General features: G+C 35.8%; 1 protein-coding gene across 2 annotated transcripts in view; it reads left to right on the plus strand.

The window, feature by feature from the left end:
• Positions 1–12,782, plus strand: part of LOC105436387 (kinesin-associated protein 3) — a 42,326-nt gene that overhangs the window by 11,170 nt on the left and 18,374 nt on the right. For both annotated transcript variants that reach the window (XM_030997529.1, XM_030997530.1), the window contains exons 2-12: positions 854–985; positions 2,167–2,318; positions 3,016–3,080; positions 4,076–4,217; positions 5,454–5,678; positions 6,198–6,287; positions 7,180–7,358; positions 7,924–7,977; positions 8,606–8,714; positions 9,174–9,274; positions 11,900–12,121. In XM_030997529.1, the coding sequence (XP_030853389.1) occupies positions 854–985; positions 2,167–2,318; positions 3,016–3,080; positions 4,076–4,217; positions 5,454–5,678; positions 6,198–6,287; positions 7,180–7,358; positions 7,924–7,977; positions 8,606–8,714; positions 9,174–9,274; positions 11,900–12,121 (1,471 nt within the window). The remainder of the gene's footprint in view (positions 1–853; positions 986–2,166; positions 2,319–3,015; positions 3,081–4,075; positions 4,218–5,453; positions 5,679–6,197; positions 6,288–7,179; positions 7,359–7,923; positions 7,978–8,605; positions 8,715–9,173; positions 9,275–11,899; positions 12,122–12,782) is intronic.

Genomic DNA, 12,782 nt, shown 5'->3' on the forward strand with positions numbered 1-12,782 from the left:
TTTTAGAGTGTAATGCACTTGGAGAGTATATAACTATTATGTTTGTATTTTGAAATGTAAAGCGCCTTGAGCATGTTAATGTAAAGGCGCTCAATAAATACCAATATGTATGTATGTTATATAAGACTAAAGCATAACACAGCACTGATAACCAGATCACGACGACATCCGCGCTCGCGCTCATAGAAGATGTACACAGCTCAGCCCGAACGTGATCGTTAGTTCCGCAGTCACCCCCTGTGTACCCCCCCCCCCAATCTACGGGCTACTACCCCAATCCTTCGGTGGTTCGTGACCTCGTAGTCCATCCAGAAAAATTTACTCCTAATTTCTCTTGTCTCAGGTTGGCAGGTATGATGTTATGTACAATAAGAAGAAGAAATACAAAAAGACTGACCATTAACTATCAGCAGATATCACAAACGCACAAGAGCTATACAAAAACAAAAATGATAAAGAGAAGAAAGGGAAGTGGTGAGAAAGCTTAAGAGAAGAAAAGGAAGACGTGGGAATGAGAAAGAGAAGAAAGGGAAGAGGTGAGAATGAGAAAGATAAGAAAGGGTCTACTCAGTCAAGGATTACATTCTTTGAAAACTGTAACGTTTGGATAGAGTTCTAAAACGAGAAAGTTTGGAGCTGGATTTAAGGTTGTTATCCCCTCGCAGACGAAGTCCGAGGGTACTTTCGGTTTCCGTTTGATCCAGCAACAGTGCTAGCCGGAAATGACTGTGTGATGCTGTCGTCGAGAGAACAAAGTAGAAATACAATAAATGCTGCGTTAGAATTAATTTTATGAAGAGTAATAGGTAGTATTCCTCACGGCCATTTCATTGTTTCCCTTTAATCATTACAGGAAGGTGAAAGGAGGGAGCATCGATGTTCACCCTACGGAGAAGGCCCTTGTTGTCAACTATGAGCTGGAGGCGACCATCTTGGGTGAGATGGGAGACCCCATGCTCGGGGAGAGAAAAGAATGCCAAAAGATGTGAGTATGTGATTCTGTGTGTACCATCATAACTATGCTGGGCCCTGTCTTACAAAGAGTTACGTTTGATTAAAACTAATCGTAAGTCTTCCAATCAATCGCAAGTTTGCAGTCTCCTATCTCTTATGTACATAGTTGCGATTGATATCAATCACAAATAATTTGCAATTGATATCTTTATAAGACGGGGCCCTGTTCTACAAAATGGAATGATCCCTACATTTCAATCGTCAATAATTAACTTTAATAAAAATAATAATAATAATAATAATAATAGCCTAATAGTCCACTCCAAATTTTATTAAACAGAAACGGAAATTCTTTTTGCCCAATTGATCGTGAGCCCGGCAGCCACTGAGCAGCGCCAGATCGACGTTGCTCTATCCCCTATTGTTGAACACCAAACAAGGTAGCAACAACTCCCATCTTTTAACGTTTTTTGGTATGACGCGGCCGGGATTCGAACCCACGACCTCCCGGTTGTGAGGCGGACGCTCTACTGACTGAGCCAACACTCCGGTATATGATTATGATCATGTAAAAACGAGTGTCACAAATGTATTAAAAGAATTGATTTCTATTGTAATCTAAATCTGGTATTACGAAAACAAAACTGCAGTGTCTTGGCATTGATGCAAAAATTATGTTGGAAGTTCATAGATTATAATGATTGCAGTGGTAATTGACTTCTCTTATGACTTGATTAAATTTTCTTGTAAAAGTCGTTCATGATTATCAGCAAAGGATTGGCAGGAGATTGGAGATGGGTAAACCCGAGCTTGTTTTATCTGAAAAATAATGACTTTGTGAAGTTAATGATGTACAATCAAATAACTTTTCATTCAAAAGGATAGAAAGCTTATGGTAAGGGATAGATCAGCTACATCACAACATTCATACAGTAGGCTTTACGGTTGCACCATGTGAGAGGGGGAGAATTGGCCCTTGGGGAGTCCTGAAAAAGACTGTTGGTAATCTTTCTTGAGTGTATGTAGTCCTGAGAAGGAATGTTGGTAGTCTTTCTTGAGCTTATAGTTCTAAAGAGAACTATAGCACCGGTGGGAGAGGATGGGTAGTAGGAGGGGCTTGAGGTTTCAAATAGGTTGACTACCCATTGACAAAAATTGAAAGCTGTTGCGTTTATCATCATTCATATTAAATCATGATTCTTTCTCTTGCAGTATTCGTTTAAGAAGTTTGAACTCCACCACAGATATTGCAGCTCTGGCGAGAGAAGTCGTTGAGAAATGCAAGCTCATCCACCCATCTAAACTGCCAGAAGTAGAACAACTCTTATATTACCTTCAGAATAGAAAGGAAACGACACAAAAAGGTGATTGTTTTTTTCTCAAAAGAGTTGTGACTCCTTGAAAATAAGTTAGCATCTCTTGCAAAGCTCAATTTTAATATAATACACCATCAAGATCCAGAAACTGTGAATTTCCATGACAGCTAGGGAAAATGCTGATGTGTTTATGATTCATCGTTGTCAGAAAACCTGTATTTTCACTGGCTACTTTAAATCATCTCGGGAAGGAAGTACATTTGTCTGTGTTATTTATTTATTTATTTCATATTTGTCCTTGGCTTGGAAAAAGTAGTTTCTGACTTTTGTCAATGTATAATTGCCACCTGGAGTTAGATATTCATTGAATGATACTTGTACAGTAGGCTTGCGGTTGCACCATGTGAGATAGAGGGAGGATCGGGGAGTCCTGAAAAGAACTCTCGGTAATCTTTCTTCAGTGTGTGTAGTCCTGAAAAGGACTTGTTGATACAGTGGCCACCTGTCTGTAGTGGTCATATCTTTTGTCTCCCTTGAGAAAGAAATGTGTGTTGTAGAACGTGTCTAGAAAGACCACCTGTCTACAGTGGCCACTTTTTCTGTTTCCCTTGGGTGGCCTTAATAGACAGGTTTGACTGTACACATAGTTTTATACATGAACAAAGTTGTACTCTGTCACAAAGAGATAAAGCTTAATATCCACTCACATTTTCTTTTCTCTTTGATCTGTCTCTTCACTTTCCAGCTGGTGCTAAGAAGGGAGAACTAACAGGCAAACTCAAGGATCCCCCACCATACGAAGGGACGGAGGTAGGTATCTGCTATAGTCAGATTATCAATGTTTCATGTGCCACTGTGTATATGAAAGAAAGTCAGTGAAATTTAATTGTTATTGTACACAATTGCTAGCCATTCATTTGAGCAAAATGGCAACTCCCATGAGAGAAAGTCTAGCAAGGAAACTGCTAACTTTGGAGAGATTGTTTTCCTTGCTATTGGCAATCAAAATGGAGTAATTTCACAATATTTATAACTGGCTCACAATTTCTAATACAACTCTCAGCTAAAATTTGTTAGGTTTCATTTTTGAAATATTATTTCCCCCTGAAAATGGAAAATAAGAGAAAGCTACAGGGTGATTGTGTTTTCGTGCACAACTTATGCCACATTACCACTGAGAAAATTGGTATGCAATATGCATGGTATTTTATACCTAGTCAAGTTTGTAACTGTTTTAATAGGGCAACAAATCGTGACAGTTTGCAAGATTCTCACAGAAATATTTTCCCAAAGAAAGATCCCCACAGAAAGATTTGCCCACATATATTAAAAATGGGATGATAAATCAAAAAGTGAAATGAGGATAAAAAATACACCATTGATATGCATATTTATATAATATTTTACAGTTGAGTTCTGCCTTTGAGATGGTACCTCTCAAATACCTCTCAAGTATGTTCTGGGGGGTGTTTCACTTAAAGTTGAACTTAACAATTATGGAAAGCTGTTAGCATCTATAAAAATATTTTGTACAAGTTATTTTAAAAGGCATAAAATGTTGATTCAAATCATTCATATTTTATATTATCAAGGAAATTCATTTTCTTGATGTGGAATTAATAAAAATTCTATTCACTTTTGAATATATTTGTTTTAAGGCTACAAATGGCTCTCCATAATTTGTAAGTCCAATTTAGAGTTAAGTTCAACTTAGGATCTTTGTGAAACATCTTCTTGGTGTGTTTAGACCTTTACTAATGCTATAGGTACTAACATCTCAAGGGCAATCTCAAATCGTATTTCAGTTGAACGAGGTTGCAAACATCAATGACATAGAGGATTACATCGAGCTGCTGTATGAAGACAACCCTGAAAAGGTCAGAGGCACGGCTCTTATTCTACAGCTGGCAAGAAATCCAGACAACTTAGAAGAACTACAATCAAATGGTAAATTGTCATTAATGGTAGAGACATGTTGAAAAAACATAATATTTCAAATTATACTCCACATTAAAGGCATCGTTTAACAATGTTAAATCTGAGATGCACGGCCCTACGTGTTATCAGTGTCTGTGATATGGTGTAATATTGAAGCTCTAAACAAATTGCACTTCAAAATGTTCAAGAAGTCCCTCAAAAAAGTAAAAATCTTTGAGTGACCGGTTTACCATACTTGTTTTCCCCAATAGACTGTAGTGTTATGAAAACCGTTAGGCAAATGCAAAATTTGGTTTCGATCTCCAATCATTAATATCTTGATAATCAGGCGATCGGCTTGTAAAAGTCATGGGGTTCCTGACTGACCTAAATATAATTATCATTGCAGCTTGAGCTAAATCCAGGTTTTTGGTTTAGAATCTGAGACAAAGTTACCAGATCCCTTAAATGGTTGAGACATGCTGAAAAAAACATGAATCATAATGTGAAGTGTAATTTTAAATATATCCAGAATCAGAAGTGCTAGTTGGGACGTTGATTTCTATGGCTGTTGTGTAAAGTGAAATGGCATTGAACTCATATTATGTGATCTTAACCAATTTGTAAATGAATGGATATTATGTACACTCTAATAAACAAGTAAGAAAATTTCAGAATTGAGGAGACATGTTATCAAAAAGTATGACATGCTTCCTCACATACACTAGTAGACTTGATAATTATCAGCAAAATGATGTTGTAAACTGATGAAATGTTAAATAGACATCAACAATGCAAATATTTGTATGTTGATGATTAATGAGTGGCAACACGATGAACAGAAGTTTGTCATTACATTTATTTTATTTTTTAAAGGTAGCATTGTTGTTAAGGTTGCCAATTGCCCTTTGAAATTCAGTCTCTGTGAGTTCAGCTTTTAGAAATGTCAAATTATAAAGTCGGTGAAATAGAACGTCAGTAGTCTTGTTGATTAAGTTCTAGAATAAACCGTCAAGATTCATTTGTGTCATTTCATACCATTTGTCAAGAGTATAGAGAATTGTTATTGAATTGCTGCGTATAAACTGTGTTACAGTCAAATCTGCTTTAGCAATCACCTGTCTACAGAGACCACATTTTTGCTTTCCTTTGAAACATGTTCTAAAGGAACCTGTACATGAAGACCACTTTTCTTGTCTCCCTAAGGTGGTCTTTATAGACAGGTCTCACTGTATCGTAAGTTTTAAATTTTCATTTTGTTTGTAGAAACTGTGCTTGGAGCGCTGGCCCGGGTCCTGCGTGAAGAATGGAAACACAGTGTTGAGCTGGCCACCAACATCGTCTACATCTTCTTCTGCTTCTCCAGCTTTAGTCAGTTCCACAGCATCGTAGCGCACTTCAAGATTGGTGCCCTCGTCATGGGCGTGGTCGAGCACGAGCTCAAGAAACACCTGTCGTGGAACGAGGAACTTCTCAAAAAGAAGAAGACTGATATCCTTTACAAATATAAAATTGGAATTGTACTTACCAGAGATAGCTTTAGAATGAATGTAATGTATGTCTTGTCATAAGCACTTTTTCCCCTGAAACACCTGTGTCTTCTTCCTACTAGAAAACATGCAGCTCCTTTTTATATTTTTCTGAGTTTCCTCTGTAACTTTGTTTCCTCAGTAATAAACAAAAAATGTATGAAGAATAACTAACGCAGTTACAATTTTTTCCTTCTAGGTATGTTCTGTATTTTATAATACCATTGACATCTGCTTTAGATTCAAGCATGTTTTGTTGTTGCTATTGGGTACCCAATCAAAAGCTTGTAATAGGCTTAGAGAAAGTTCTAGTGAAAGACAGCCATTATAATGCACCTGTACTGTAATTAAACACATAATATGTTCAAAAATAGTACCGTATGCATGTAGAAACAGTGGAAATAAGCACTCCATACAAACTATACCATTCATGGTGTCCTTGAACTGACAAATGTATTTTATTCCTTGACTTCATGTGCACCTGAAGAAAACCCAGCCAGTAAGAGAGACTTTGAAAAGAGCACCAAGAAATATCATGGTCTCCTAAAGAAACAAGAACAACTCCTAAGAGGTACAGTAATTTATTCTCTGTGATTATTATCTATTAACTACAAGTGGTGAGTAAGAATGTACGAGAGTGAGAATATTTAATGTAAGCATCATGGATTCAATATTTAGGAAAATTTTATGGCTTCATGCAGTTCTCAGTTATGTACAATTACTTCATACACTATGCAACCAATTTATTCATATGTTGCTGTTACTAGTAGTATATGGTTTTACAGCACTACAGAGTTCAGCTATTATTGACTTAGAGTAAAATTAATGTTTGCTTAAATTACAGGATAAATAACAAAGTCATCCCTATTTTGTTAAATATCTGGAATTTTGCCAATGTGTAACACCCTGGTTCTAATGTTTTTTAAGAAGAAAACAATCCCAGAGCAAATTTTCCTAGACAGCTAGGTAATAAGTATTTCATTGCATACTACTTTCAGCTTGCCAAATTGCTTTGAAATCACTGCCTAGGATGATTCATGACCATATTTCACAGACTTTAAAGGTATAGACCAGTTTTCGAAATGCCCCCCTCTCAAAAAATGAAATGAAAAGAATATGTTTTGACTAATATGTTATGATAAAAACCGCCTTCTAATTAATATATTTGGTAAATTATCATATCTATCCGGCCTGGATAGTCCCATATACATCTATCTGTATACAGTGCTTGTAACTTTACCAAAACTGGGCCAAATTTCAGATGTTTCCAGGACTTTTAAGTACACACCGATAATTATATGCTAGATGATCAATCTTTTCTGATCGATTCCACAACGTTTCTTTCACAGTGCAATGGCATGACCAGAACTGGTCTATACCTTTAAACAATTTCCCCATGAGATACCTGACTGCTTTATCTTTATAAATGATGTCTCATATTTTACCTCTCTTCATCTGTGCAGTATCCTTCTACCTGCTCCTCAACCTATCGGAGGACCCTAAGGTGGAGCTAAAGATGAAGAATAAGAACATCATCCGCCTCCTCATCAAGACGTTAGAGAGGGACAACGCTGAGCTTCTCATCCTCGTCGTCTCTTTCCTCAAGAAACTCGGCATTTATGTAGAGAACAAGAACGAAATGGTAAATTGTTGCTATATAAAATTAGCATCTATTAGGTTTCCATGGTATGTTAGGCAGCATTTATCTTGAGAACGAGGTTAAATTGGTAATAGCTTTCATAGAAACTAGGCATCTATGTAAAAAAAAAAAAATTGATATTGTAAATGGTTTGTGTAGGAACTTGGTTTCTATGGAGAGAACAAGAATGAAATGTTTGCATTGAGACCCATAATCTGTTTTTAGATGGGCTAGAATATATGCCCTGCTAAATTTACGGAAGCCAATTTATCATTTATTTCACATATCTAAGGATGGTACTCATGAGGTGTGGGCTTGAATATATATATATTCCCATTTTAAATGGCTTCAGAATTAAATGTTAACCCAATGAAATATGCATAGGAAACGTGCAACAGCTATTTTCCCCCTCTGCAAAGTTAAAACAAATCCCAAAATATGTACAAGGAAGCTGAAATTATTTTAAGAAGGTTGTTTTAGAGGCTCTTTTGTATGAATAATTAAATAATGATAATAATTAAATTATGATAATTTGCTAATTGGAAACATTTGCTATTTTATGTTGCAGGCTGAACAACAGATCATAGAGAGGTTGGCAAAGCTGGTACCTTGTGACCATGAGGTGAGAAAATATGATAAATATACCAATCAGTCTGTAGTGATGCTAAGATTGCACTGAAGGGTTATTTTAAAATTCTTATTTCTTCTTTTACTTTTGTTTTGTAAATGTAAATATTTAGACCTACGTCCAGATATTTACATTCTTTTTAATGGTTTGTTTTCTATTATTTTTAAAACCATATTTTGTGATATGATGAAAACCTGCCAGGGATTCTTCCAATTTGATACTTCAATCAGAAACAAAGATGAAATATACTACTTGCTTGAAGATGAAGTAGGGGATATAAAGAGATATAGATAGAATACATCACACAGGTGAAATGAAAATGTTATGTACTGATAGACAAAATAGACTGGTTTACTAAAATATTTCAAATTTGTGCATACTTTTTAGACAAAGGTTGTTCTTGACAACCTGAAATCTTGCCCAACATAGCAACACATACTGTATGCAGACTGGATTCCAAGTATTGTAGCTCATTCATTCATAACAGGTTGACAGAATAACTTGTCACTAGGTACCTGGGAAAGAATCATCAATAAATATGAAATATTAATATGTTAGTAAATAAATTGGTCTATTGAAATGAGGCCCTTTTTCACTTCATGATGTCTTTTCTTGTTTGCAGGATCTTCTGAACATCACATTAAGATTACTGCTCAACCTTTCCTTTGATACTGATCTGAGAGGGAAGATGATTAAACTGGGCATGCTTCCAAAGTTTGTTGAACTTCTAGGTGAGTACCCGTATGAAATGTGACATTGCAATCTATGAGTGGAGTCCATCCTTATTTGGTTTTTCTGTAGACCTAGATTTTTTACAGTCTTAGTCAATATGGTCTTTCGTCTATTTTCCTAATATTCATTATATATCAGGAAAAAAACAATGTTTGAGAATTTTGAAAAAACATTCAGTGTTCATAATTATAGTTATAAACAATAGTGCAGTTAATTTCCTTTTATATTTCATTTTTCCCTGAGGAAAAAGGCTTGTTTCTAAACGCATTGCGGTATTGAATGCCATAACAAAATCACTTATAAAATTGGAATACATTACAATGTGTATTAATTTGTCCACTTCTTCTTCACAGTCTTGTTTGATATTCATGTATTGGATTATTGATTTTGTTACCACAGAATTCCTTTTAACTACATTTATTCATATTATATATATATCTTTTTTTGTTTTCTCCTAGCCAATGACAATCATAGATTGGTGGTTCTATGTGTGCTGTACCATGTAAGCCAAGATGACAAGGCCAAGTCAATGTTCACATATACAGATTGTATACCCATGGTAGGATAATCATTCATTCTCCTTCTCAATCACATCCTCTCTAGTGGGATCACTTTGCGTTCTCCAATAGACTCCATTTTACAGGAACCTTGTATTGATGCTCATATAGTTTCATCAATCCGCTCTGTAATGAAATGAGATTACTTGTACATGATTCTATTATTCAATTTTTAAATTTTTATGCCTCCGTTACGAAGTAGCCGAAGGCATTATGTTTTCGGGTTGTCCGTCCGTTCTCGCGAATGCGTTATCTCAAGAACCAATGGATGAATTCCTGCCAAACTTAAACCATGTATGTATCTGGCAGAGCCAATGAACTGATTAGATTTTGGGGTAACGGGGTCAAAGGTCACAGGCTCATTATGTATGCAAAAATAGCTCGTGATCACGTTATCTCAAGAACCGATTGATGGATTCCTGCCAAACTTAGGTCATGTATGCATCTAGCAGAGCTAATAAACTGATTAGATTTTGGGGTCACAAGGTCAAAGGTCACAGGGCTCATTGTGTATGCAAAAATAGCTTGTGATCACGTTATCTCAAGAACCGATGGATGGATTTCTGCCAAACTTTAGTCATGTATGTATCTTGCAGAGCCAATGATCTGATTAGATTTTGGGGTTAAAGGTCACAGGGCTCATTATATATGCAAAAATAGCTTATGATCACATCATTAAACCGATGAACAGATTACCATTAACCCTATTTAGCCCGGGCTTTTTTGAAACTGCATAGCCCGGGGGGGGGGGGGGGGGGGGGCTTCTAAGGCCCCCCCCCTATGATCTCGGCCGTGAAACGACCGATCGCCGCGAAAATTTGCATACATGTCAAGTGAAGTGTATAGAGTACTATGGTAATTTCAATTTTTTGAAAAACTCACTCATTTGCATATTTATGGTAATTTATGCAAATAAGGTCATCAAATTCACATTTTTGCCCATAAATCAGACATTATTCATATTTAGGCATTCTTTCTCACTACATATATTTGTTAGACCATTTGGAATAATAATACAACACAAACATTTTAAAAACCAGGGTTATTCCTTATGTTATCTATTGTTTTGATAATTTCTTATGTATTTCCTTGTTTTTTTAACTTATGTATTTTATTGTTTTTGTTGTTTTATTTCATTTCTAACTATAATTCAACTATTTTGACCCCAAAATAAACACCCTAAACTATAAACAAGACCAAATAACCAATGTTTTATCTCTTTATTTGAAAAATGAGATTTCCATACGTTTTGTACACAAATCACAAAAATGAGCGATTTTCGGGCTGACATGCAAAGACAAAAGGACACGTGACTTTGTAATGGTAGGTCCGATTTTCGAAAAATTTCTTTCAAAAGATGCGCAAGACTCGAAAGAAAAAAGTCACAAAATTTCAGTGCAAGATTTTCTTGCGTTAAAAAATTATCGCGAAAAATGAGGGCTAAATAGGGTTAAAACATGTATTTATCTTGCAAAGCAAATGAATTGAGTAGATTGTGGGGTCATGAGGTCAAAGTTCATGGGGCTCATTATGTATGCAAAAATAGCTTGTGAATGCCTTGTTATTACAACTGACGGATGGATTACTATCAAACTCGAGACATGTATGCATCTTGCAGAGCCATTGACCTGATTAGATTTTAAGGTCATAAGATCAAAGACCAAAGGGGCATACATGTATATACAAAATAACTTGTAATCACGATATTCTGCGAACCTGTTAATGGATTACAATCAAACTTGAATTTGAAAAATTGCTCTATGGCGGAGGCATCATTTTCGACTGTGCGCAGTCGAACATCCATCTAGTTTATTTTTGCTGGCAGGTAATAATTTTTTTTTGTAGGAATGTTCATGCTTCTGTTTAATTTGATATTCTGTACTGCATTTCCTGTAGTTCTTAGTTTCAAATAAGGGTACAAATTAGACTATGTGCAAACAAATAAATATATCTAGTGGGCTTACTCTCATTTATGAAATGGTTGAAGTGCACCAATCACAAAGAAAATATTTTGTTCTTTATGTTGATAGTTCCACGTTTTATACTATATTCAAAATATGAGCTTCTAAGATTACTTCTGTTTAGAGATCTTGTAAGTTTAAACACACTTTCATTTAAAATAAAAGCAACTTTTGAGTAGAATACACGGCGCACCTGTACAAGCTCGGATAAAATAGGGCCCACACAGAAACCAAGTCTGACTCTGATGCCGTGTGCAAAGTTTAATTTTATTCTTTACTTTCTTCATACTACTTCTCTGTTAGCTAATAGAATGCAGGATAAAGTTTTTCGAGGTTGATTTTCATACATTCTAGCTGTACGCAAACAATTATTTTAGGTGATTGGTACACTCTAAGTACCGAGTTTTGTGATGAATCTTGGTCTTTGCATCAGTAGAGACTCCAATACACTTGTTTGACCAGTGCCCTGTCTGATATACAGAATTTATATTAATCACAACTTATTTGCGATTGATATCAATCGCAACTGTGTACATGAGAGAAAGGAGACTGCAAACTTGCGATTGATGGGAGGTCATGAGATTGATTTGGATCAATCGCAACTCTTTATAAGATGGGGCCCAGAATATAATCTTTGTTCTTTCTCTGTCTCCCCTCATTCCACAGATAATGAAGATGATGCTTGAATCACCCACCGAAAGACTAGAGATTGAGCTCGTAGCCCTTGGCATCAACCTGGCATGTAACAAACATAACGCACAGCTCATCTGTGAGGGCAATGGGCTTAGGTTACTCATGAGGAGAGCCCTCAAGTTTAGGGACCCCTTGCTGCTTAAGATGATCAGGAATATATCACAGCATGATGGGCCATCAAAAGCACAGTTTATTGTAAGTAATATCTCTCTTTATATCTCTGTCTGTCTATCTCTCTCCCTCTCTCTCGCTCTTCCTCTCTCGATTTGTCTCTTTCAATTTTCATCTCTTTCTTGCTCATTGCCCTTATATTCATCTCTCCCAACTCCAGTATACAACTGATATTTAAATCATTTAAATTGCCAAAAGAAAAAAAAATCATCTTTTACCATCAATATAAGTCCAATAAATAGTTCAATTGCATGCCCTCAAACAGACTATTACCATATAATATTTGACAACTAAATTTGAGTGTTGAAAATAACTGTGGATACAAGGCATATTAATTTCTTGGAACAACCTGCTATAGCAACCTTAGATAATTTTACATTTTCATACTTAGGCATCCTAGGAAAATCCTGATGCAATTGGAATGTAAGGACTGCTTGAAGGAATGCAAGCTGTGCATTAAACACGAGGGAACCACCTTTGTGCTATATTGCAGATTTGGTTAAAGCCAAGCCCTTTGTTTTATACACAAAGCTTTATTCCTTTGAACGTATGTTTACTTCATATACATAATACATATCGCTTTTTGTAATGAGGTTTGCCATTAATAGGCCTGTGGCCTTTTTCAAATCCCACCATATTTGAATTTGTGTTTTATACTTGTTATTTTCTCTTTAATTTTTATGTT

This window comes from Strongylocentrotus purpuratus, unplaced genomic scaffold, assembly GCF_000002235.5.
Source record: "Strongylocentrotus purpuratus isolate Spur 01 unplaced genomic scaffold, Spur_5.0 spur5_scaffold_4, whole genome shotgun sequence".
Classification (NCBI taxonomy): domain Eukaryota; kingdom Metazoa; phylum Echinodermata; class Echinoidea; order Camarodonta; family Strongylocentrotidae; genus Strongylocentrotus; species Strongylocentrotus purpuratus.